General features: G+C 36.3%; 1 protein-coding gene across 6 annotated transcripts; it reads right to left on the bottom strand.

Moving 5' to 3' along the window:
- Positions 1–582: 582 nt before the first annotated feature.
- FUBP1 (far upstream element binding protein 1) lies at positions 583–25,576 on the bottom strand. Of its 6 annotated transcripts, none has more exons than XM_059822310.1 (22): positions 25,389–25,576; positions 24,117–24,207; positions 23,068–23,130; positions 22,193–22,231; positions 21,798–21,837; positions 20,889–20,938; positions 20,725–20,796; positions 20,390–20,447; positions 18,577–18,739; positions 18,392–18,490; positions 18,207–18,308; positions 17,455–17,557; positions 17,270–17,370; positions 16,499–16,640; positions 15,152–15,312; positions 14,178–14,332; positions 14,011–14,090; positions 11,766–11,894; positions 11,018–11,092; positions 5,854–5,999; positions 3,300–3,338; positions 583–2,397 (listed from the first exon to the last, which is right to left on the bottom strand). In XM_059822310.1, exons 1-22 carry the CDS (start codon positions 25,500–25,502, stop codon positions 2,359–2,361), a joined length of 2,061 nt encoding a protein of 686 aa, XP_059678293.1. In that variant the 5' UTR covers positions 25,503–25,576; the 3' UTR covers positions 583–2,358. The 6 variants fall into 6 exon arrangements, with proteins under 6 accessions (XP_059678293.1, XP_059678296.1, XP_059678294.1 ...); XM_059822311.1 differs by having other exon boundaries at positions 2,362–2,389; positions 3,291–3,338; XM_059822313.1 differs by lacking the exon at positions 23,068–23,130.
- Between the last annotated feature and the right edge of the window lie 160 nt (positions 25,577–25,736).

Below are 25,736 nucleotides of genomic sequence, written 5' to 3'. Positions count from 1 at the left end.
CAATCTCAGTAAGGCTTGTAGTAGTATTTATAGTACCAACATTTGCGTGTAAAACTTCCAAATTTTGCATTGCTTAAATGATACAGGAACAGTTGGTGACAAAATATGAGCCTATCATAGCTAAGTTGATAGGAAGCAAGGTTTAAGAAAAATATTTTCACGAAGTGCCTAGCTTCTCCATCTTTGTTCTCTCTTAATGCAATAAATTTATTGCTGCATCTCTAAACACTGTCTTCTTAAGGCTACTGTACTATTTTTCTTTAAGACCTCGATATCAACACTAATGTCATTGTCCTAACGCACCATCTGAATTGTCCAGCTTAGCTTAAGCTTCTGTAGGAATAATTATACAAACAATAGTCACATTTTAAAGAACATGTGTATAAGCCTTAACATAAAGACAAGGTAAGCTGCAGCAAATTAGATTTATGCAGTCGTTTCAAAAAGAAATTTTCCTGTGGTTTATTCTGCTGACTGCTTTTTGTACAGTTACCTATTGGAAGTCACTCTTTTACTTCAAGAAAATAGTTACAAATTCAGAAACATCTTGGAAAAAATGGTAATAAGCTGCATGATGTTTTGAATGATTATTTTTCCTAACAGCCATATAAATATATTTTACTTCATTTCATGTGGGTGATGTTCATTCAACAAAGTACTAGTTGCTGCAGTATCTTTCCTCTGAAGCTGTTGTTTCAAACTAACGAAGGCAGGGATAGGAGCATAAAAAAAGACAAAAACATTGCTATTATTATCCATCAGTTTACATTTATTGAGAAAAACCATACAAAAAAAACATTATACAGTTAACGTGTACCCATATTACATACAATGTCAATGCAAGCTCAAAACCACATTTTTGTAAAGCATTCAATTTACCTCAAGTCCAAGCTGCATCTCCCTAAGACACTGTTCCCATCACAGTTGCCTTTTAAAGCCAATCTTCTTTTTACACACGGGTAGTTTCTGCAGAGAACACTTTTCTCAGGACGAAAAGGCATTTCACATGCACTCAAGAGAAATATTTGTGCATACATAAGAGTTTTATAAGCTATTACTAGGGAAGAGGGAATCCTGTCAACTGTATGCTTTCTGAAAAGCCCAGTCCTCCCTTCCTCCCCGCCACTTCCAGAAAAAAAGCAAAAAAAAAAAGCTTTTAGCATGCAATGGAAAACTTAAAAATTACTTTGGAAGAGAACAGGGGAGAAACAATTTTGTCATCTAATAAAATACCACCTAGTAAAAAGATGAAATACTTCAAGATCGGCTGTGCAAGTGAATAATGATCCTGTCTGCCTGGACAACTTAGACAACTTATGATCAAGCTAGACTGAAGATTATCCACCTGACATTTTATTTCACGTCCTATTAAAGTACAGGCTGCAGAAAGTAATACGAAAATGCTTTTCCTCCTTTGAACACTATGCCTCCTTTTTAAACTTTTCATACTCTTCACATCTATTTAATTTGTGGGACTCTAAGGGTGGGGGGGAAGCAGGAAACATTTAAAGACACCTTTTGGCCAAGTTCATTACATTTCTGAGGAAGTCCATTTATCTTTTTGGATCAGTATAACTCCAATAATCTATTTTCTGTTCTCCCAAGAACTATGATTTGGAAGACAAGAGTTGAAAAATAAACACCATGCTTAGCACAAAACAGCATGCCTGTAAGCCCAGCAGTGAGAAAGCTGGAAGTCAATACACCTCAAATGCTACACACAGGAACATCTCATCTTCCACACACTAGCAACATTCCAATAAACCGGCTTTTTCTTCTCTATCTCCTCCCACTGGCCAAATTTACAATTGAAAGGCTGTTCAAGATATTTTAGGAACAACAGTTCAAAAAAAAGTATCATGTAAAAGGAAGTGCACAAATGACTCACCCCAACACTAAATTCACAGTATCAAAATCCAAATGGTACACACCTAACCTTTTCTCACATCAAAAATGAAGATACATATTAAACTACAGATGAAATATTAACTGGCTTGAGAAAGTGAAGCACAACTATTAATTTAGTTCAAAAATTCAATATATCTAAGCGTGGCTGTTTAGAAGAATATAAATTAAAATAGATGGTTTATATTATTAAATCACAGTTTAAAAAACTTAACAGATTATGGAACATTTATGGTCAAACAAATAATACTTTAAAGAATGAAAAGTGATCAAAACAAAAATTATACCCTACACCATTATGTATGGGATACATTTCAAATCTGTTACGTTTTTGCCAATTTTACCTTCTACATGGAGCCCTTCTATGGTCCATGCTCATCGGCTCACCAATGGCATACACTCAAAGGATTCCTCTTTACTGGTAGTAACTATCTCAGGACCTGATTCTATGAGCTATGATTTGGTGCTTGCAGCATCTTCAGCACTGTGTGTGAAAATGAAGGCAGTATTTTTGAATATTTTTCTTTGATGTACAGATAAGCAGGACTTTTGAAAGAGGAGCAGCACATTTTAGAAACAGAATAATCATCAAAAAACCAAATAGATGCTGCTTTACTTTAAGCTAAAAAAAAAAAACCAACAAAAACCAGAAACAAAAACCTGTACCAGACCATCTGTAAGACATACAAACATTTTAAGCTATCAAAATATACAGCAATTCAGTTAAAGTATCAAGAAACAGGATACACTGACTGCTATATAGATAAAAATATTTGCTGTACTGTTAACATTTAATTGGTGCACATGCTTTTTCAGTTAAAACATACTAATCTCAAACTCCAGAATCTGTTTTCCTACCGTGTCAAGTATGAATAAGCAAACTAAGTTATCTAAAAGTTCCACTAACACACTATAACTGTAAGACAAGTTATCAAGTTCAGTGATAACAACAAGAAGTCATATTCTTTATCTTTAGGTCTTACGGGTTTGAGTGGTAATAGTGCCCTATTATAAAAAACATTTGTGAAGGCTGTTGACGTTTCTAACAAAATTAATTACTGAATATTTTTAAAGTTTTGATTCTTTAATTGCAACAATTAGCTATTTGAGGAAAAATAACAAAAATTACGTATTCTGATCAAGTTTAATTACTCCAATCTACTCATCTTTTCTAAAAAAAAAAGTAAAAAAAATATACATATTTACCTAGAAATATAAACAGTTGTTTAAAAACTTAAGACTTTCCACTGAAATGGAACCATGAGTAACAATGCATCTGGGGAAGCAGCAGATTGCTTTTCAATACACAACCACAAAGATCTCACAGGGACAACATTAATGTACTGAAATATATTAATTTATATACTTCCTTAGGTTGTGCTTACCTGTTGCTTTTTTGCAGCAGAACCTAAGGTGGAAGGTCTGGGAAGGCACTGTGAAGTATAAATAATTGCACTGTTTGCAATTAATAAAGATTTTATACCTTAAATGAATCAAAATCAACAGCCTCCATTTTGTGAATGATAAAGAATCCAGTGAATTTAATTTTGCTCAGTTTAGTATATAATAAATGCACCATTCTATAAGGTTATCTACAAAATACCATGCAAAATATCTGAACTATTAAACTTCATACCCTACGCTAAAGATAGCAAATACTGTCCTAGCCTTTTTTAAGCAACCAGAGTAATTCCTAATTTTAAAAGGGATAAAAATAATTTCTCTATTTCTACAGCACAATACATACATTGCTAATTACCTGCATAAACTACTTCAATTTTCAAGCCTTAACTTTTACTTCTCTGTGCAGCCACCCTAAAAAAATTTATTCTCAAATGACAATATGGTGTTCCAAAAGATAAAGCAAGTAACAGTTATAGAATTATTTAAAACATACCTACATCACTACATATCTGCAAACTATCTGAAGACAAAGACAACTTCTGTCTAACAAGTGGTTCCAAAGACTTCAATGTTACAATATGCATACTTTAAAACACTAAACGATACAACTGTCTCAGGAGTACTAATGAAAAAAAAACCTGTTACTCAGATAAACAGAAACATGATTTTCTTTAGCTATTGCTAAACGTTTCAGGAATACTTACCCACAAAACTCATGTTATGTGTATGTATATATACACACAAACCTATGTTTCTGAATTAAGAAGCAATTACGATTTCCTCAGATATCAGCACTGTATTCCAACATAATAGTCACACAAGTATGGCATTTTCATTATGTGGAACATTGACAAAAAGATACTGTTGCAGTTCATCAATTTGTCATTCTGATGTACTTACAGTGCAATGCTCCTTGAAGGAACAATCAAGGATGATACACAGCACAGTCCTCCTCACCCCTATAGAGCTAGTTCTATACTGGCTGGATCAAACCTGCACTTCAACAGACAATGGCAAGACAGACTGTATTGCATGTAGTCTAATATATGCAAAGAGCCAATAAATATGCAAAGAGCAAACATAGGATTTCACGAAAATCAGATTTTTAGTATGAGCATTAGAGCAATAAGAAGTTTCAAGTATATATATATAAAAAAATATCAATTGATTCAAATACTTGAGTATTTACAAAAAACAGAAGTTATCTGCTCTGCAGGAAGTTCTCAACCACTCCCCACCACTCAAACAAAACAGCGTTTTAAGGACAGATGCAATTTTTGTAACTACTATGCATACCACATTGACTTTTCTACACTGAATTTTGAAGTGGACTACTTTAAACTGAAGGCTTAAGCACATTACACTTAAAATAGATTTTATAACTAGTCTGAAAAATCCATAAAATAGTTATGCAGGAACAGTTTTGAAGTATTCAATTAAGAATAAAAGTTATCTGTTATAGCAGCTGCACAAGTCTGAAACAGTGGTCATGTATAAAAGGAAATGTCACTGTTAATGCAATGGAAGTATGCCAAAAGATCACCTTCTTAAACACATGCAGTTTTAATCAAATAGAAAGAAAATTAAGGTATCAAGATTACTGGTGCTAGGCAGCAAAATACAATGAACGAAAGAGATCCTCCATCTACAACTATTCTGCAACAGGGGAAAAACATGCTAACGACAAGTTTTTAAACTCAACAAGGTTTCATGGGAGGGGAAAAAAAAAAATCTCATTTGTGTACAGGTACCTTGATTCAGCGTTGCAAATCAATCCTATAATTCTTTATATACCCACATATCCAACTTACCGACACAGGAGGTTTCATATTATTTATTGTAAAGCACAAAACAGGCATTTTAAAAGTGATAAAGTATACATTGAAAAAGTACATTTATATCACAAAGCATTGACCACATAATTGCAAATACATTTGCTGGAATGTGTACATCTACACTAATACTAAAAACAAACCATTTTTCATTTCTACACAGAAATATTACCTCCTATCAGTAGTGATAGATATTTTGTACATTTTCAAAAACACTATTTTTTTTAACCAAACAAAATTAAGATCTTCATCAAGGCGTCTGCATCCATACATTTAACAAAGGTTTTTTCCCCCACACAATGAAGCAAATACTGTATTGTCCACTTCTTATTATTGGCCCTGTGCAGAAGAGATACATAAAAGATACACAAAAAGTTAAAGAAAATCCTTCAAATCGAGCTAACTCAGGAGTGAAGCCTTTAAGAAAGAAAAATTGGTTAATGTAAATGGTGGTGGCTTCTTGCATGGTTTTCAAAACCCTGGGAGGAGAAAGTTTTTCTTTTTTTTTTTTAAAAAAACATAAATCACCAAACATATGGATAGATACAGAACTCAAGTTATCAGCTAAACAAAGTAATTCATTAATTATTCTGATAGTTTTTTCGCTAGAAAAAAGATGCATACTCCAAAGGTAACAAAGCAGGAGACATGCAAAGAAAGTATCTATAACCATTGAAACAGAAGCCAGCCAAAAAACACTTAAACTTTATACCTGTGGTGCTGGAGGATGTTGTGGCATTCCCTGTGGACTTGTCTGGGCGTAATATGCTGCCTGTTGCCTGTAGTACTCAGCCCATGCTGCACTGTAATCTGGCTGACCACCTGGCGGAGCCCCAGCAGGGGCAGGAACTGCTTGACCTACAAGTAATTAAAATCATATAATTTGTTGCTACAATAGAAATGAGAAAATTTCAAACTCTCACTGCCTAACAAACACCACCCGAGCTTCTTGCAATATTCCTCCAAGGTTTTTGAATTATCTTCTGTTGCTTGTTTTTACCTAACCACTCATCCTGTTATTTTAACATAATGATTCCCATGCAAAGCAAAATCGAGGAACTGTTAAGGACAGTTTTTTCCACCTCCTGAATTACATTCCAGAACAGAAGTCTTTAAAGCCTGCTGACCTAAACTGACCTTAACAACCGGTAGCATTTGAATTAAAACACAAGCCAACAGGCAAGATTACTTTTTGTAATCCACCTAGACTGACTTTATCTTATTGTACAGACTATATTAATTCACCAGATACCAATTCATTCACTCCCCCAATTTTGGCCTCCTTATTGCAATTGCTAGGTTATTGCAAATTACATTTTTCAAAAAGAGCATTTATTTTTGTAAACATTTATTCCACCACGGAATGTAGTCCTGAAACTTCTTCCAACCTTCGCTTAAGTTCCAATCCTCTAGAAATAATAGCATGTACACACATATGTGTACAGACTTACAGCTGAGAACTACCGGTCCTTCCAATACAATCAACTTGCAGCTTAAAAACTCTATAAAGGCGATAGACTAATACACACGGACTCTTCAGTGTATAAAAAAAATTACAGCCAGCTTTTTAGGACCTCAGTCATACTGTTCTTCCATGAAGGTTTGTTGCAGACATCTTTACTTCCTTCTTCCTTTCTCTTACTTCAGGAAGATCAAACACATGCCAGTTATTACCACTATCATCTTCACAAATTTTTATCTCAAATGTGCTTTTGCAGTTACCACTGCAGAATGTACCTGACTAAGCAGAACACTCTCTATCCTCTAACAAATCATCTGTCCTCACACTTGCACGCATCCAGACAGAAGGGTTTTATATGGAGTGCTTCATTTTAAGTTTCTTGGATTTCCAAAACAGAACAACTATTACTACTGTGAGGTGACATTTCTGTGATGTACATTCTTAAAGGGTTATTTTTTCAAATCACAAAGTTTTATAGTCAGGATTAGGATACTACCAAAAAACCTACCACCTCCACAAGTTTTTTCTAGGATACTAGAAAAACAAAAACCAAAACACCACATCCAATCACACTGCATCAAATAAATCCAAGCAAAATGCAACCCTGCACGCACCTTGTACAATTCCATATGCACTTTCTCTCTGTTCTCTTACAAAGAAAAAGGGGCAGCTTCCACACGAGGGCTGAAAGTTTTCAATCCTACCTGAAAACGACCTTACCTTTTATTTGGATACAAGACCACTAAGCAACCTTCTGGGGAACCTAAGTATTAAAGATTCTAATGAACTGTTTCCTAGGGTATCAGATAGAAGGTTGGTTTTGTTTGTTTGTTTAAATACTTTTACACAGAAAATTCACATGAAGAATACTACCTATCCACACTCCTCTTACATACATGTGTATTGTCCCAATCCTCTCAAAACCCATTAAGTGTGAGCAGAGAATCTGAACATTTGGCAAAGCACTATCCTGAATGTCTTCAAAATACAATCTTCCGTTTTCCAACCCTCTAATTCAACTTACATAGTTTTTCCACTTACACTGTAGATATACTAAAAAAACCGCTCCATCACTTTTTGGGTTATACAGTAAAGCAATTGTTTTCCTATAAGAATTTACTTAAATTTCTTGAAATCTTAAGAGCTGAAATAACATTTTACAACTTATAATTTACCACAACTTAGAATTTACATTTCTGATCTTTAATATGGTTACAAATTATCCCAGGATACACTTTTTGCAAGTTCACTATTTATTTATGAGATAATAATTCTACTTACAAATTATTTAGCTACGTCATAGCTATCAGCACAGCTGAATGTCAAAGCTAACGCATTTTTTGTGCATTATGACCCAAGAATCTTCTGACATTCAGCCAACTATCCCAAAGCAGTGTTGAAATTCAAATAATAAATCAAATAGAGGAAGTTTAACATCTGCTCAAAGATGTCAAACTGGACTTCTGTCCTGAAAAGGGTTAGTAAAAATTCAAAGTATTTTAGCTGCATCATTCCTCTACTAAGTACTGCAAGTAATTCTGAACCTACACTTGGAATTCAGCAGTTTAGTCAAAACTTCCTTTCAGTGTACAAACTGCACTGAAACAGTACATGCTCATTAATATCCAGATTCAACTGTAACACCAACAAACAAGACTGATAAACTACATACAAAGGAAATACAAGAAACACAGAATACCTCCATATTAAGGAAGGCTCAGAAAGATCATCAAGGGCGATTCTAGTACGAGAAATTAGTTTTCTGTCCTCTTTCCCACTATGATGCTGAGGAATCATTAAGGAACAGTTCCACTATTTTATTATGGAATCCCTTAGCTGTAAGTCAAGCCCAGAATATACTAGAATGACTTTAAATGATAAATTTACAAACTCCTATACTGACATATAGATCATTTACTATAATATGACTTCATGTTTAGAGGGAACTGTTTTTCCTTGGGAGATTTTGGGGCCCAGTTACGCAAATCTTTATGTCAGCTCTTGTAGGGAAAAATAAAAATACCGCATCTCCAATTAAAAATGGCAGCATATATATGTCTTCAAAAGCTAAACTACTGTTTTGTTACCTGGCAATACTCAAAGAAAATTTAAAAGAAATTTTCTGTATTAAGTAGGATACCAAGCAAATAGATGGTCTGGGTCACCTACAAGATCCATGTACAGTAACTTGCCAGCATACATGAGTAATTTTACTAGCTTTTCAGTCTTATTTTTAATTGAATTTGCTACTCAAAGCAATAGTCCCTGACCAAACCAAGGGTCTGAAAAAGGAGATGGATTTTGCCACTATATTTGTGAGTTGGAAAACAAGTTATTTTCAAGTCACTGTTCTACACACTGAAAAAAACAGGAAAGCGTTCTCTGTGATTAGCAGAGTCATATTGCACCGATAGGAAGCCACTTCAGAAAACAGCATCATAGTTTTGATGGGACTATTCACAAGTGCTTTAGAGTTCTCAGATCACTCAAAGTATGAGAAAATCCAGAGCACCAATTGCAGTATCACATCCAACTCTTTCAGCTTGGTACTGTCACCCTCATAAACTTGCCACATGGATTATCAAAGTAGTTTTCCTCAGCAGCAAAAATGAAACTGCTCGGGCTCAGCGAGTCCCAAGTTTCAGTTCAGTTCTCCAAAACAGCTGTTTGTGTAATTATCTGTGCTGTGAAAAATCTGAAAGAAGAGTCAAAGAATGAGTGACTTGTAATTCCTACCTTCCCCCTTTTGCACAAGTTAATGGGGACAGAAGCGCTACAGTACTGTAGGATGCACAAACAGTAGTAGCTGTATTTGAGAACCCAGAGACCACACAAACTTGCTGATGGACAGCCTTCCTGTTTGTCAGATCTTCTGCTACTTCTACTACACTGTTGTTAAGGAGGTGGGGAAAAACACCTCCACTAAGCACTTAATCAACTCTAGGTGAATTCTCACTCCCAGAAACTCTATCCCAACACCTTGTAACTAGCTATTATTTAATTAGAGCAAATGCAAGACTAGTGCAACCCGTCCTTTGCTTTCCAGAGATAGCAAATTAGAAAAAACAGCAGAGCCCCTCTCAACAAGTTACATTATTTTTTAAAAGGCAGTGAAAAAACCTCACAACTTTGCATTGAAGAACGTGAGCTGAACTAACAGAGACAGTAAATTGAAAAAAGCAGTTAAATAAAACAGGAAGCTAAAAAAATGGAAAGGCCCATCACATCTTAAAAATCACGTATTTCGGAGTTCTGTTGCAATTTTCTTAGTCTGATACAAAATTCTTGAAGTGAATCATCATTATATATTTTTATGTTTCATTTCATCACTTACGCTGTGCCAAAATGAAGAAGAATAAAGGTAGTTATGTCTTTGCAAATAGTTTGAGAACAACCTGGTAGAAGGGTAGTAAGAGGAATTACCCATGCTATTAATCTTAACTCCAAATGCTTTTCAATATTCCATGAGAAAACAGGGTGCAGTTGGAAGAGGGCAAAAATCTGACCAAACCTTCTCACCCACCCACCCACAAAATCCAAACTAGATGCTGCTGTATGTCAGGTCAAACAGAGATACCAGAGAAAGCACTGGCATTCATAAGCCCACTAGTCCTTAGCATAACGGATTTACAATCAACTACAATATCCATGGGAGGACACTGTGAACAGAACACTGACCTGCAAGGCATTACCAAAATTTAAAAGATAACCGCACCTTCTGCCAATGCATCAAGACCACATATTCTTTCCTTATTCAGTAAACGACAAAATCATCAACTTAACAAGCAAATACATTTCAGTTTTGTAAGTCAGCTCAAGCAAAATATTTTGAAAAAGGTAGCAACAACATACAACTTGCATTTTAAACACAGCTCTTTAGTGCTGCAAAGCAAATACTTTTCAAAAAAGGGCATGATATAAATGTAAGCTAGTTATGATGCTTTAATAACCTGGAACACAGAAAGCAAGTTACAAGAAAAAAAATTACCTGTAATTTTAAGAGCATATAGGAGACAACTACCAAACAAGAAAAACCAACAGCTTCATAAAGTAGATCAAACTCTAAACTTATGAAATATACTCTAAAAATATACTTAAAAATACTCAGATTGAAGTATTTAAAAGATGTTGTTTCCCCACTGATGAAATATAAACATCTCATTAGGTATGAAGTAATTTTGCAAAGCTGATTACTAGCATGAATACAAGTAAATGACTTGAACACAACAGAAATTTTTAAGTCTGTTTTTCTGCAGCGTGCAGGGTCTTTAGCCGTATATGGTTCAGAAGACATGTGGATTGTTCATTTTTGGTTTTTTTTTGGAGTAAAAAACCCCCATCTCGTCAAACAAGATACGCAAGTCTCCCAAAACATTCTACCATGCAACAACAGAAAAAAAACGTGCACACGTACCCATTTTTTTGTAGTATTCTTCCCAGGCCTTGGTATAGTCAACCTGCCCTGCTGGTGCTGGATTTGGCTGATCTCCTGAATCACATTAAAAATAGTAGAAATAAAACTACTGGGTTTTGTTTCATGCATAGAACAATTTACAAATAATCAGCTGAATTTTTCAGTAACAATCTCAAATAACATCACTCAAATCTGACACTGTAGACCTATGTGGTACAAGCTACGATGAATCTAAACAATTAGTAAGACACCACAAAGAAACAAAGAATTGTTTAAAGCATTCGGCATGTTGTCAAGATTCAGGAAATGCACACCACTCACAGTACAAAATACTACCTAAAATGTAAGTGGTAAGCCTCACCCAGGCGCAACAATTATACTAATACAACTAAATATTACAATTGTAATTGTCCTAAAACCACTGGAAGTGATGTAACTGTGTAAACAAATGACAATCAACAGTTTGGCTCATTCCATTTTTACTTATGACTGACCGCACTATGTGGACATAATTAAGTCAGCCCAAGTTGCAGCAAAATTCTCTCTGGAATATACTACAAGATAAATACATTACCCTTTTTACTGCCGAAATTAAGAAAAGCAATGTTGAAGGCTGTAAGCAAGAGTTTTCCAAGAAAACCAGCTACCTTACAATAAGTTTACCCAATATGTGAAGACAACAATTAAAAATAATGGGGCCTCTACACCCCCAGCAATGAGAAATTTATCCATTTTATTGAACAGCTACCTTGTCCATTAGTTTGGGTTGTAGCTGGTCCACCAGGAGGGGCTGCAGGTGGTGGCTGTGCTTGCTGCTGATAGTAGTGAGCATAATAAGCTGCCCAAGCTGCTGAATTGGGATCTGTTCCTGGCTTACCTATGAAAACAAAACATAAGTATTTCTAACAGTAGTATGAACAGAATGCTGCCCTCAACTAACCCTATCCTAAGCACTCATATTTTCCTCCATGGAAAAATCCATCTAAAGCAAATAACCATGTACATCCTGTAAGTATCTTTTGTTTCTAGCACAAACTTTCAATCAGGTTTCAGACAAGTGTATTGTACAAAGTATACTTTCACAGGGCCAATGAGATAAAATCATTCTAGAACCCTTATTACTACAATGTCATTTATTAGTTTTTAAATGTGATAAACAGATTTTTTATTTAGCATTAAAGTCAGATGTAACCACTTAAAATGCACACAGCAGTATCAGTGTACAGAAAACAATGTTAACACGCTGTTTCCTTTTTAAATTACACTGCTTCCATCCACAATAGTGGATTTAAACTAGTATGTACTATATTCTAAGGCTACCTCCAAATATCAAATAAGCCATTGCTCAGTTCCCCCCCCCCTCCCCTTAGTAGCTACTTCTCTAGAAGAGAAGAACATAGAGCAGGATTGATCAAATTTCCAAAGAAACCTGACTGTAGTAACTAGCTCCACTTTCATGTGACAAGAGGCAAGCATGGTTCTGGAGAAAGCACCTCTGAAAAAAATACTAAAATAACCCATTCGTTACAGCAAAATGAGCAGCTGAGGGGACAACTGTACAAAACTCATCCAAATAAATACTAGTCAAAAGAAACACCAACTTCAACTGCACACAGGAAAACTTCCTTAGGTTTTTAAGATAAGTATTTATCCAAAAAATGGTTATAAAATCATCATCAAGATGACATCAAGGTTGAGTATTTGCCATTTTTCTTACAGATCTTTATGTAGATAAACTACTTCATAAAAAAATCAAAAGGTGCTATGAAAAAGGTTGTAACATTTTGGCAGTGGTTTTGGATTAAATGACACTTTTGGTATGCTGAGACTTCAAGTCAAGTCACTGTGAATCATTCTACTTTTAAATAATGACAATAGGCATTTTTAAATACTAAACTGAATGCATGCAGAGCTACCTTTTGCAGAAGTTAGGGAAATGAAACCAGAGATGGTTCTTTGCCAAGAAAGGATATATGAAAGACTTGAACATGAATAGAATTCTCTGTAGATTGTAACATCCTCCATTAGTGAAAAAGGGGAGGGCTTTGGAACTTGTGTCAGGACTAGTGGCTATCAGAAAATACTCCATTTATAACAAGAATGAAATGGAGATGTTTTGGCTGAAGTTCTGAAGAAGCTCTATCTCAAACAAATGAGGTACAAGTGACTCAAGCATCTAGCCTTACCATGCCTTCTGTGACTGCAGTTCCATTTCCCCACATGCTCTAGTCCAACCAAAGGATGTAATTTAAAGAAAAGCAAGACACTAAAACTTCGGGAAGTTGTAATTAAGTAAACACTCCCGGTCTTGACAAAGATAAACAGAAATAGAAGAAACAGCTTCTACAAAGATGGGTTTCAGAAGAAAATGCCAAACTATTATAAACAAAAGCTCAAAATACACAATCCTGACTAGTTTTACTGTATTAACAGCAGTTCAACAGAAGTTTTATCCCTCAAAAAGGACTGAACAAAATACGTTTGTATCAGACTCCGAGAAGCAATCCACATATAGGTCAACAAAAGCTAGAAATATGTTATATAGCATAAACTGTACAAAGCCAGGATCAGTGAGATTGTAAGGGGCACTGTTTAAAATAAAATACAAAGTCATTGGCTATTAGGGAAAGAAAACACATCCTCATTAAAGAACTTTATGTAATAACATCCGTTGTAAGAAAAATGAACTCATCTGCACAAAATCAGCTAATCAAGAGTCTTCCAAAAAGTATCATAAATTGGGATGCAATATCAACAATGTGTAAGTAAAGCAGCATATTCCAACTGTAACAATTGCATTTGAACATTTCAGAAGCAACACGTGGGAAGTGTAAAACATATGTAAACTGACAATCAGTAAAGCCTGAAGAATAGGAGCTTTTTCAGATTTATCAGTGTAACACAAATGAATTGTGAAATGTATATATTGGTAAGGACAAAATGGATGTGCTCAAGGTATATCTACATTACAGTACAACTGTGATATTGCTTACCTGGATCTGGTGGATTTGGTGGCTGCCAGTGCGGATAAGCATTTCCCCACCCTTGTGGAGCATATGGAGCTGGAGGACCACTATAAAAGATCAAGTCATACATATACAGTGAAAGACAGTCCCAGGCTCACCCTACAAAAAGGGAAGCTAGCTGAAGCAGTACTTACTGAGGTGCAGGGCCAGGAGGCCCCGGATTATAAGGAGCTGGGTTATATGGTCCCATGGGAGCGCCAGGACCTGGTGGCCCAGGAGGTCCATGTGGGCCAGGAACAACACCATGGGGTCCATGGGGAACAGGGGGACCCAACGGATTTACTGGACCCTGCAACAAAAGTAGCATACAGATCATAAATCTGAACACTTTAAAGAATATAATCTAAAAGGTTTGATTGTTTTTATGAAGACATTTCCCTGGAGAAAACAGTCTTTTTGAAAATACATTAGGCTTATGGCTAGTTAAAGAAGAGAATTAAAAGCAGCCATGGCAGTAATAGCAACTAAAAAGCTACATTTATTTCAGTTCTTTCTTGAGGAAATAAAGAATTTTACAAATAAACATGGATTTTTCCACATGTTGCATTAAAAACCCCCAAAATTAAAACAAGACTATCAGCATTTTAAAATAAACTGATACATCTAAATCTGGCTAATCTTGCTAATTAAATCTGTCTGTAAGATGAGGTACAAAATACAGGTAGTAAATTTGATTACATGCATACACATGCAAACAGAACTGCAGTGAATTTAAAGACCGTAAACTTGGATTAAAACTCTACCTAAACATACCGAGACTGAAAAACTAAACACAGTTTATTAGCTTTAACAATATCAAGAACATCTTTGAAGTCATAAAATTTTTCATTATGCACAAAGCAGGCATCTGCAAGAACACATTATTAAAAAATATGCTATATTACACTGAAGAAAGCCAACAGTTTCTTTCCATTTCAAGTTTTTGCTTCTTTTGGTGCATCAAGTTATGTTTATATTACTTTAAACCCAGATTACCATTTTTTTATTATCAATTTATTATCTGATTAAGTAATTTGGAAGTGAAATGGAAAAGAAGTCTCCACAAAGGAGACTCACTTCCTGTTGCGTTTAGTTATAATAGTAAACCAAAATATAGTTATACACTCACGCCAATCTTTTCTTCTATAAGTTGTCGTGCATAATCTATTTGCTGGGGTGTTCCACGGATAGTAAACATCTTCATGTTTGGATCCGCATTAGGTGGAGGATTTCTTTGAAGTTCTATTCTAGCACCAGATTGCTGGCTTATGCTTTTAATAGTTTCACCACCTACAATGTGACATACAGCTTTTATGACATGCATTAAAGTGAAAATACTAAGACTCAAATCAGAGAAAGTCAACTGCATGGAAGCTGAAGATAAGGAAGTGAAGACACCTGTTCTTATGAGCCACACAAGAACATTCTAACAACAATTAAAAAAAGCCTCTTCAGTGTAGTGTAGAGTTTTCATTGCAATAAACTGGTAAAAATAAATGATTTTTTCAATTAAAGACCACAATATTGTTACTCAGAAAGAACAGCAAAGAATTCCTACTATGTTCTGTTTTTTTCCATTCATGTAAAGATTTAAGATTAGACACCAACAACCGATACCCATGGTTATTAGTAAATACAACCTTAAAGCCTAACCTCCCTATAAAGCAGTAAGCAAGCACAGGTGACAAAAAAACCCCAGAAGCTGACCAGATGGTAAAGTCCACATTTTTTGCAGTGCACTAAAACAAGAAAGTTAAATTCCCTAAACTACTTCCTCCTCTTATAGGATCCTGAGAAGTTACTTGTATCATTAGTAGGCACAAAGTTTTCAAAACAGGGGTCCATTCGGCATTTAAAAAAAAAAACAACAAAAAATCATCAGTCAACCTTCCAGGTCAAGAACTGAACTATGTCAGCCTATTTGTTGTGTCTGGAAAACACATTACAAACAGAAGATTAAGATAACTCAACCATTTCATTTAGAAGTATACAGATGGAATTACTTGAGAAGGAATTATTTTAATAAACACACACGTAAGAAATTGTTGCAGGATTCCACTATAGAAGATCTTCACTGGAGTATGTGAAAATTAGTTTTGAGAGCGAGTTACAGACGCAATAACACTAGGCTAATCAAGCAGTACCAAATGCAAGTTAATTACAAGATACATCACCTAAGAATCTACCAAACACTACTAATGTAACTCAGCACTTGTATTACTTTTTAAAAAAATTGCTTAGATAAATTGATTGGTGCTTGACTTTTAACTACTGGGGTATGTGTCTGGGTGAGGAAAATCTGAAAAGAATATTAGGAGTGTTATGATTAAGCAGTATTATGTTGCTCTACTGTACATGAAACTATTTGCAAAGGCTTCTCTTGAAAACATCTCTCTAGTATGGCTATTTGTACAAATAGAAAAGCTGAGAGTTTTTTTAACTACATAGAGATACACATATATGTAAGATATATTGCCTTTGCCAATGATTAATCCAGTTTTGCCAGTGGGAACAATAAAATTGAATTCCTGTAATCCACCAGGAGGCCCCATGTTCCAGTTGCCTTGGCCTCTACCCCTTCCTCGACCACCAGGTCCTGGTCCACCAGGGTTACCAGCCTAAAAAGAAAAAGCAATAAATGAGCATGATCTGTAAGAATTACTGCAAACAAATTATTAATGCCAACTGGTTACATCACATAATTTGTTAAGAAAAAAATGATTTATTACTCAGACAGTTTCGATAGTTAAAGTAGTATCTTTTCCAGAAGACCGAAATTGTATTTTAAAGGATGTTGTGTACAACTCTGCATATGAAAGGCGAAGAAGGAAAGGACACAGAAGAAACCAGAAAGTTTCACATGTACAAAGATATAATTTCTGTCTGCCTTTTGTAAATGCAGCAGTGGGGCTCATCTCAAAATAAGCATTTATACCGTCTTTTAAACACCAATTACAACCAAAAGTAACAGCATATCAGCTATTAATACAAGACAACAGAATAAGCAGCTCTAAAACCAGACAGATCAAGAACTGCCAAGACTTTGAATCAGTATTACCATTATCATCCTGACACTTACAAAACTGTAACTGTAAAAGCAAACATTCATATTCCAGACCCAACTTTGAAGTAGATTTAAATGACACCATTAAATTATTTACTTTAGTTACATACTTTTTTTTAAAATTTTAAGTCTTTCCAGAAATCTGGCAAGAGATTTTAAATGGTAAACAACATATTACCCAACCTGAACGCTTCGAAGGAGATCTGTAATAATTTCTGCAGCGTGCTGACATCTGTCAGGAGGCCCTGTGATTTGGGCTATTCTATCTGGAGTTGTTCCATCATCTGGAATAAAAATGAACTATTCCAGTATATGTAATCCAGTAAATTTACACTTAATTCACAAAAACTTATGGACATATTACCAACCTGGCTTAAATTGGATCCTAACACCAGCATCATTCTGTATCTTTTTTATCATCTCTCCATTTCTTCCAATTACGATACCTACAGCAAATCGTGGTATTGGAACCTTAAAAAAAAAAAGTCAAGATGTCGATGATGCAAATATTCCTACCAAATTCACACAATTAAAGGGTCACATATTAGAATGGTAAACTAGGGCCAGGCCTATGCCACTTAAAGCTTTCTGGAGTGTGAATTTTTTAATATCAAGTCACAAGCCTAGCAAATACTGGACAAAAGCATCAAAAAGAAAGAGATCCTATGCACTACAAGTTCTCATAGGGGCAATTCCAGTGGATATTATGCTTCTCACAGTCAAAGAACAAAAGTTTAACAGGCCTAAAGTGCAGATTCTAGCAGATGAAACTTTCAGCCTCACTTCTGATAAGCAGTTATAAGCTCATGACTTGCGTAACAGGTGGATTTAAATATTATTCTGCAAAGGCCAAACTTCAATTTCTATAATGACATTATATACTTAGCCATAAAACTTACTTGCTAAGAACTCCAGCTAGCTGAAACTGTTCAGAACTGCTGGTAATGTAAAGTGAATGCTGCACACCATTTAAAGTCATAATTTCGGCAACGATCAAGTAATACTTACATGCCACAAACATTTTTGGATCTGTTTAAGAGCTTTCAGTGGTATTACCCAGTTTAACATTTTAATGTTAACATCTCAAAATACAGTGAACAAGTTTTTCAACCATGCTTACGTCTATCCCTTCATTTCCTCCTATTCTTGACCCATATTCGTTGCGCACCTCTCTAAAGCCACCTTGATCACGAATTAACTCCAGCACCATTTCCTTGGCTTGCTAAAAGAAGAATGAAAGTTCATTTAGGTACTGCAACATCAGAATGGATTTTAAGATACTCTGAATTCTCAAGGGCTCCTTACTTGAACTTTATAAGGGTCTCCAGTTATCCTAAGGGGCTTGTCTGCACCAGTGTTCTGTGGACCATCTTGAATCATGACCATTTTGACACCTGCCCGCTCCTATTTGACAAAAGGGAGGTCAATACCCACTCAAATCCAGATTTGGTATTATCACATCCCATGATTAAAAGAAGATACATATATACCTGTAATTGTTTAATTGTCTCTCCACCTTTTCCAATAACTAATCCTGCTTTACTTGCTGGAATCATGATTTCTTGGACTGCATTTCCAGGTCCATCACCATGATGAAAGCCAGGTGCAGGCCTTCCCTTTTCAACTATCTGATCAAGTAATCTTTTTGCTGATCTGTGAAGGAATATATAAATTTATAAATACACTTATTCCTACAAGTATCACTTACCCACATCTATTCTGCTTGAAAATTTTTGTTTTTCTTAATTTGAAAAGTTTCTGCAGAAGAAATACAATTACTATCACTAAGAAATAAGGGAAACTCAGTAAATCTGTAACAGTAACTTAAGAAACTAATTGCAAGATAATGTGGTAGACCTAAAACCACACCAGTGTCAGAATACAAAAGGTAGTTCTTTACCAAAACACACGTAAATAAAAGTTACCTCCTCAAACATGACCATCATCCCTGAATATAGTTACATTGATCAAACCTTAACTCAGAACAAAAGATGGAAACCTTGTCCTTTAAAATATTAAAAAGAACCCAAAACATGATAATTAGAAGATCTGAAATTGTTACAATTTACCTTTTTTAGTGCATTAAAAAAAAAAAAATCAGACAGAAAGCTTTTTCTACCTTTATCTGAATTACTACTGAAATTAAGCAATCTCTCATTTGACAATAATGTTTCTTTAATCTACTAACAGCCAATCTTAAGGCAGGTCTATTTTATTTTCCGTTTTATAAAAAGGCAAAAAAACCCCAGACCGTAAAATAAACCTAGCTTTAACACCAAGTACCATGATAGCTGCTGCTTGATTCAACATGCAAAGTAAGGACATTTGTACATGTAACCACTACCAGAAGAGCGGACAGAAGCAAGTATATATTCACCACATATAAGTCAGTTGCCATCAGAGTAAAATCATTATTACAGTACTAACATTACTTAAAACTCTTTCCACTAATAAATAATTAGCAGAATAAACTATAATTAGAAAGGAAATTCCCATAAAAGAATGACTTCATTAACAGCAGCCTGCTTGGCTGCAACATAAGAGGAGAATGCCATGCTACTTTCCCAAACGAAAACATGTAGCTGCAGGCCTTACCTGCAAACATGAAATGGGAGCAGCTAACATAACGTAAATGAGGTAATACCAAATACACTACTACACTTAAGATCTTCCCTAGCAAAGCCAGTGTAAGTCAGTCTTCAAGTGGTTATATAACATCTGTGCCAGTAAAAAAAAAAACCATTTTCATTGCTATCATCCTCTTCCCCAAACACAGGAAGGCAAAAATTAACTTTGCTGACAGGTATTAAATAGACATCACTTTCATAACTTTTCATATACATTAATTTAAACCAAAGACATTTAAGAACTGTGATGGGCTGGGCTTTGAGTAACTCCTACTCTTACACACCACTGAGTTTTCACATTTTCCCTGTCATCTTCCAAATTATGGTTAATAAAGAGTTTCTTTTTAGCACACATTTATTTTCAGTATACATTCACACATTTCATTCTCAAGTTGAAATCAGTGCATGGTTAGATAAGTATCATCTACAGCAAGATTTGGACTTGAAAAAGTTGAAGTTCCACACTTTTGTCTTAAAATTCGAAGTACGTTGAGGGATCTGACTGCAGGTTCAGGGCCTTTTTTCTTATGTATACACTTAATTGTAACCAGCCTGCCTCTTCAATGGAGGAAAACCATAATATTATAAACATACTATCTAGATAATTATATTTAGATCTAAAAAATGAAGTGCATTGCACAGTTAAATATGAACACACTGAATTTGTTTTACTTACTGAACAGACTCTGGTGTTCCAGTTAGCATACATGATCTTTCAGGCAGGCCTCCACTATCTACGGTTATAAAATAAAACCGATTTAGCAGCAGTGTTAAGTCAGAAAGTGAAATTAAAATTAATATACAAAGTACTGGAACTTCACTGAAGTAGAATAATCAGTGTATCACAACAGTTTGCATTTCTTTAGACCATGATAATTGCGATTAGCACAAAATTTTAAAATACACCTTAAATGAAGGTTCAGGCAATTAGAAGCAATGATCAGCCTTCTGAACTTTCTATCAAAAAACCCCATCAAAATAAACAAAGAAAAAGACCCCACAAATAGTTACCAGGTGCAATCTGTATTTTACAGCCAGACTCTTGCTGTATACGTGAGATCTGCTCTCCACCTCTGCCAATTACTTGGAGAAAGAAAATACAGAAAGATTATTTGTATTAACAGCATCTGCTAACATCCCTCACTATACTACAACACCACATCCACACTACTTACTGAATCCAACCATCCCATCTGGAACTTTGTACTCCTCTGTCATCACAGACCTACAGAGAATGTTAAATCAAACAAAATACAACGACCATTCAGAGACCAAACTGGCATTAAATTTATATATATTCTCTCATTAAACTAAAGAAAGGTAGTACCCCCACTATCACCCTGGCTTACTTGCCTCCCATTAACTTTTAAGGTCATTACGCAAGCACAGTAGTAAGTAAACTAACAATATACAAAAACGACCACAAAAAGTTCCAGTACAATATGAATTTATTTAAGTTTTCCTTCATCCCCTTTACTATTAACAGATGTGTGGTAAAGAAAAGGCCAGTGTAGCATTTTAAGTTTTATCTGTATATCCATTGAAGTATGCTTAAAATATACAAATTTCAGCATCTCATCTATCAAAACCAGCCAAAGCATTAAGAATATTAGTTGCATGTGGTTGTTTAGGGAAGAAACATTTGGAGACAACTACTAAGTTGTAGCAAATGTAGCTGACTGAGCAATACGCTGTATTGAACCTGAAATTTTTTAAATTTTTTTTTTTTTTAAAATTCCATTAGCTTTCCTTTTTGTTTACAAGATAGCATCAACCCCTTCCCATTCCTATCAGCTTCCAACTTCTGGTTACACTACCTATGCTCAACTAGTAAACACCAGCAATGCATTTTCGTTTTACTAAGCCTGATGCACAGCCTAGGCTGCAAAGAGAAAGAAAGAGATGACAATGTAGATGCATTTTAAGTGTTTGGCTTGGGACTTGCTGAAGCTAAATTTCAGCAGATCACACAAATACAGAGCAATTGCTTTATGCATTGATACCACTTTTCCAGAAAAATTTCCTGAAACTGCTTTCTTTCAGTAAAAAGGAAAACTCTACATAAGAGGTAGTGTAACTCTTACCTTTGCTGTTGATGCATCGGTGGTAGCTGATTTCCAAAAGCTATAAACAAATATTGTTAAAATTAAATTCAAACAAGTAGTATAATTTACAACCAAGCTTGTCCTTTGATAATAAAACTTATTTGTATCAACTTTTGTCCAAGTTGACTTTTTAACAACTGTTATCAAGAGGTTTAAAAACAGCTAAAAAAAAATTCTCAGCTGTTGCTAACAACATTGTCAGCTTTATAAAGCAGACTCGCACTGCTTCAAGAAAACAAGACATAAACCCCCAGCCATTCTTCTTTTGATCTTACTGATGCAAGTATCACCTACCAGAACACCATTTCAAATTCTTGTTCTGACAATGTTACACTTGTTTAGGTTTTTTTGGCAACAAAATAAAAATTACTTACAGTCATTCTGAGGAGCAACTTTCTTAGCATCTGGTTGATCTGCAAAATTAAGATTTTTTAAATTTTTTTTGCCAAGAAATTCAAGAAGTGTTTACACCTTTTAGTGTGAATTGTAACTTTCCAGTGTATTTTAGTCCCCCTTTCTTTTTTTTTCCTTTCTTTTTTTTTCCTCCAATTTCACGGAGTTGATCATCTGAATAAAAGAAAGAATCTCACGAACACTCAGCATTTGGTTAGTATAGCTGAAAAGATGTTAGGTTTTTCCATATTATCTATTCAGTAGTTTAACAAAAGGCAGTTTTCAGAACACACTGTAGATTGCTCATAGATACCCAGTCACTGAAACTTAACTAAGACAAGGAACAAAGTTTAGCTCTGTTGGTTGCTCAAGCTAATGATGCTTCTATAGTAAAAAAGAAAAAAAAAAATCAAATCCATATAAAAATCAACAATGATTTAAAGAAAAAAATTTTCTGACAATGACCACAAATCTAGATCAAACATCTGAAAATACAACAGTATCACATGGCAATGCAATCTCAATCTGAATGTCAATATGAAATTTCTATCCAAATATCAAGCATTTCATAGCATAAAACTTCAAAAAAAAGCAGATTCAAAGCAACTACATCACTACCATCCAAATCCTTTCTGTACAGTAAAGGAACAAAAAGCATAATTAACCTATATCTGAAAAGATAGACTTCAGATGCTTCCTTCCCACCCCAAAATAAAGGTTATATGAACCACCATAATTTATGTGCAGCAAAAACTCAGACACATATTCCAAGAAATATTTGTGTCAATCCAGAAAGATCCACTAGTTTAATTTCATGTTTACATACTAAACACAGGTAATAAATAAAAATTCCTGCCTTTAAAAGGAGAGGGCATTCCCTCCCAGTGTGTTGTACTGCTCGGACTTGTCCAAGAGCCATCTACACATAAAATAAAAAGAATACATTACATATATCATCTGAAGCATCATTAGCTCATTTTCGTATATTAAAAACCTCACTGTTAATAGAAAAAAAAAACTTTATTACAGGACACAAGAACTCCTGATATAAAGCCTTAGTTACATTCTGTAGACTGAGTTTCAATCCTCTCAAAGGAAAAAAAGGCATTGCTCTTTTGTGAGACCTACAAGAACGTTTCAACAAGCTCAGAGATGTCTTTCCACAATTTACCCAGGATTTTGTGTGTATATTAAACATATCAAACCCTGTTAAGTTCAAACTGGCTGCTTAGTAAGAGACAGAAAACAACACACACACATTTCAGGAGAAAACTTTACTGCAGTATAAGACAAATCCAAAAAGCTGCAACAAGTTAGAAGATTTAAGTATGATCTTATCAGGGTTCACACATGCTATAGGCTTAAATATTAGACTAAGCAAAAGTGTCTACAAGGTAGAAAAATTACTTTCCTGTCTTTTTTTAAAGTCCTATGCTTTTACAATGAAATGCATTAATACTTTTATTTGAAACTGTGAAGTAATAAAGTATATGAAACAATCAAATTTAAGGAGTGAGCACTTCCTACTCTAATTGTAATTTACAAACTGTAGTCAGTCCTACACAACAACAAAAGACTTAAATGCCATACCTGTGTAAGCGTTTCTCAACCATCAATTTATCTGCCCCCCTTCCTAGCACACATTTTCCTCTTTACAGCATTTAAACCACATTTAAAGTATTTTAAACCAGGCTTGCATTCACTTCAGGTTAGAGCACAATGGTTTAAAACAAATTACCCTATTAAACTGAAAATGAAACAGCATGTCATGACCTATAAAGGGAATAAAATGTTTTTACCCTGTGCTATAGAAAGTAACCCACACATACAAAAAGCCATCTACAATCTTTCTGGCACCGTGGACTTCCTGAACAAACATAAATGCAGCAGTAACGAAGGGCATACCTCCATCCTCAAGAGGTCTTTTCTGTCCTCCATAACCGTAGTCGTTTGAATTCATTGACGTGCCAGCATCTCCTCCAATTTTTGCTGCAATCTAAACAAAAGACAAATGTTGCGAGTAAAAAAAATAAATAAATAAATAAAACATTCAGTCAGCCTTCACTTATTCCAGGTCTTCCAAACAATTTTAAGCGACTTAGACAATACGTATTAAAATAACCCCAAGTAAGTAAATAGGCTGCTGCTAGAAACAATTCTGCTCACACAAATTTAATTTTTAATGTCTTCAAGAAGACTTATGCTCATCCTTCAACAGCAAAGCTTCCTATATTTTCTTCATCGGTTGGAAAAAAACAAACCCTACCCTTCAAACACCAGAAACTTTTTTCTAAAAGGGGCTTTTCCTTTTCTACCCTTTCTTCACGAAACACTGCGGTATTTCACAGACGGCCTTACCACTAAAAATATTTCAAACCTTAATAGTTTCGACTACACCAGGTCTTCAAATATTGCCAAAATCGCGACGGGTTATTACCAGACGAGGCGAAAATTTTGCCGAGAAATATTGAAAACATCGCCCGCGGTGCAAAAGCTACAAATAAAACGTCGGGATAAAGAACTTCCGAAAAGACAGCCCTCACCGCCTTCGCTCCGCAGGCCGCAGCGCTTCCCAACCGGTCCGAACAGGTTAGCGGGCACCGAGGGCGCCTCGGGGAACACAATACAGGCCGCGCGGCGGAGCCGCCCTCCCTCCTGCCCCTCCGCCGCCCGAGCGGCCCGGCTAGGTGCCCGGCTCCCGATAAGGCGGCACGCCGCTAACGGCCGGCCGAGATTTTCCCTCCCCGCAGGCCGGCAGCAGTGACCCCGCAGCGCTGCTCCCCTCACCCCCGCCGCTCCGCGATGGCGCGGATCACTTCGGGCCGAGCCGGGGCACAGAGAGCGCCCAGTCGGCCAGCGGGCAATGGCGGAGCGGAGGGAGCCGGAGTCTGACTTGAAAAAACCTTTCACCGCCCGAGGAGGACGGCCGGGCGGCGCGGGCGCTCAGCACGGCGTGCGCGGAGGGGGGTGACAGGACGGGACAAAGCTCCCCCCACCCCGCAGACACATATTGGCGGAGGGGCCCCCTCCTGAGGTCTCCCCAGAGCCGAGCGTCGTCAGGGCGCAGCCCGCTAACTCCTCCCGCGGCTCAGGCGCCGCGGCCTGGTTAGCAGCTGCCTCCGGGCCCCGAGACCCGAGGGCCCATTGATTTGGCAGAGCCACGTTACACACACACACCTGCCTAGCCCTCTGCAGCGCGTCTTTAAAGGCATCGTTCACTCCTCCACCTCCACCACCGCCTCCCCCGGGCGCGCCCGAAGCAGGAGGGGGCACCGTGGAATAGTCCGCCATACTCGCTCAGCCACCGCTTCCTGCCCCACTCGCTGCCTGCCAAGAAAGAAAGAAAATGGCGGCGGGCGGGAGCCTTTCACATTCCTGCGCGGCATCGTGCTCGGGGAGGGGGGAGGGAAACCAGCGTAACCTCGCGAGACCTCGGGCGAGATTTCATAGGGGTGCCGGCGAACGACGACGAAACCTCGCGGCGTTTCGCCCGGCCCTGCTCCCCTGCCCCTCCCACACGAGTAG

This window comes from Gavia stellata, chromosome 10, assembly GCF_030936135.1.
Source record: "Gavia stellata isolate bGavSte3 chromosome 10, bGavSte3.hap2, whole genome shotgun sequence".
Classification (NCBI taxonomy): Eukaryota; Metazoa; Chordata; class Aves; order Gaviiformes; family Gaviidae; genus Gavia; species Gavia stellata.
Note: the sequence above shows the minus strand (reverse complement) of the source record. Positions and strands in the feature narration are given on the sequence as shown.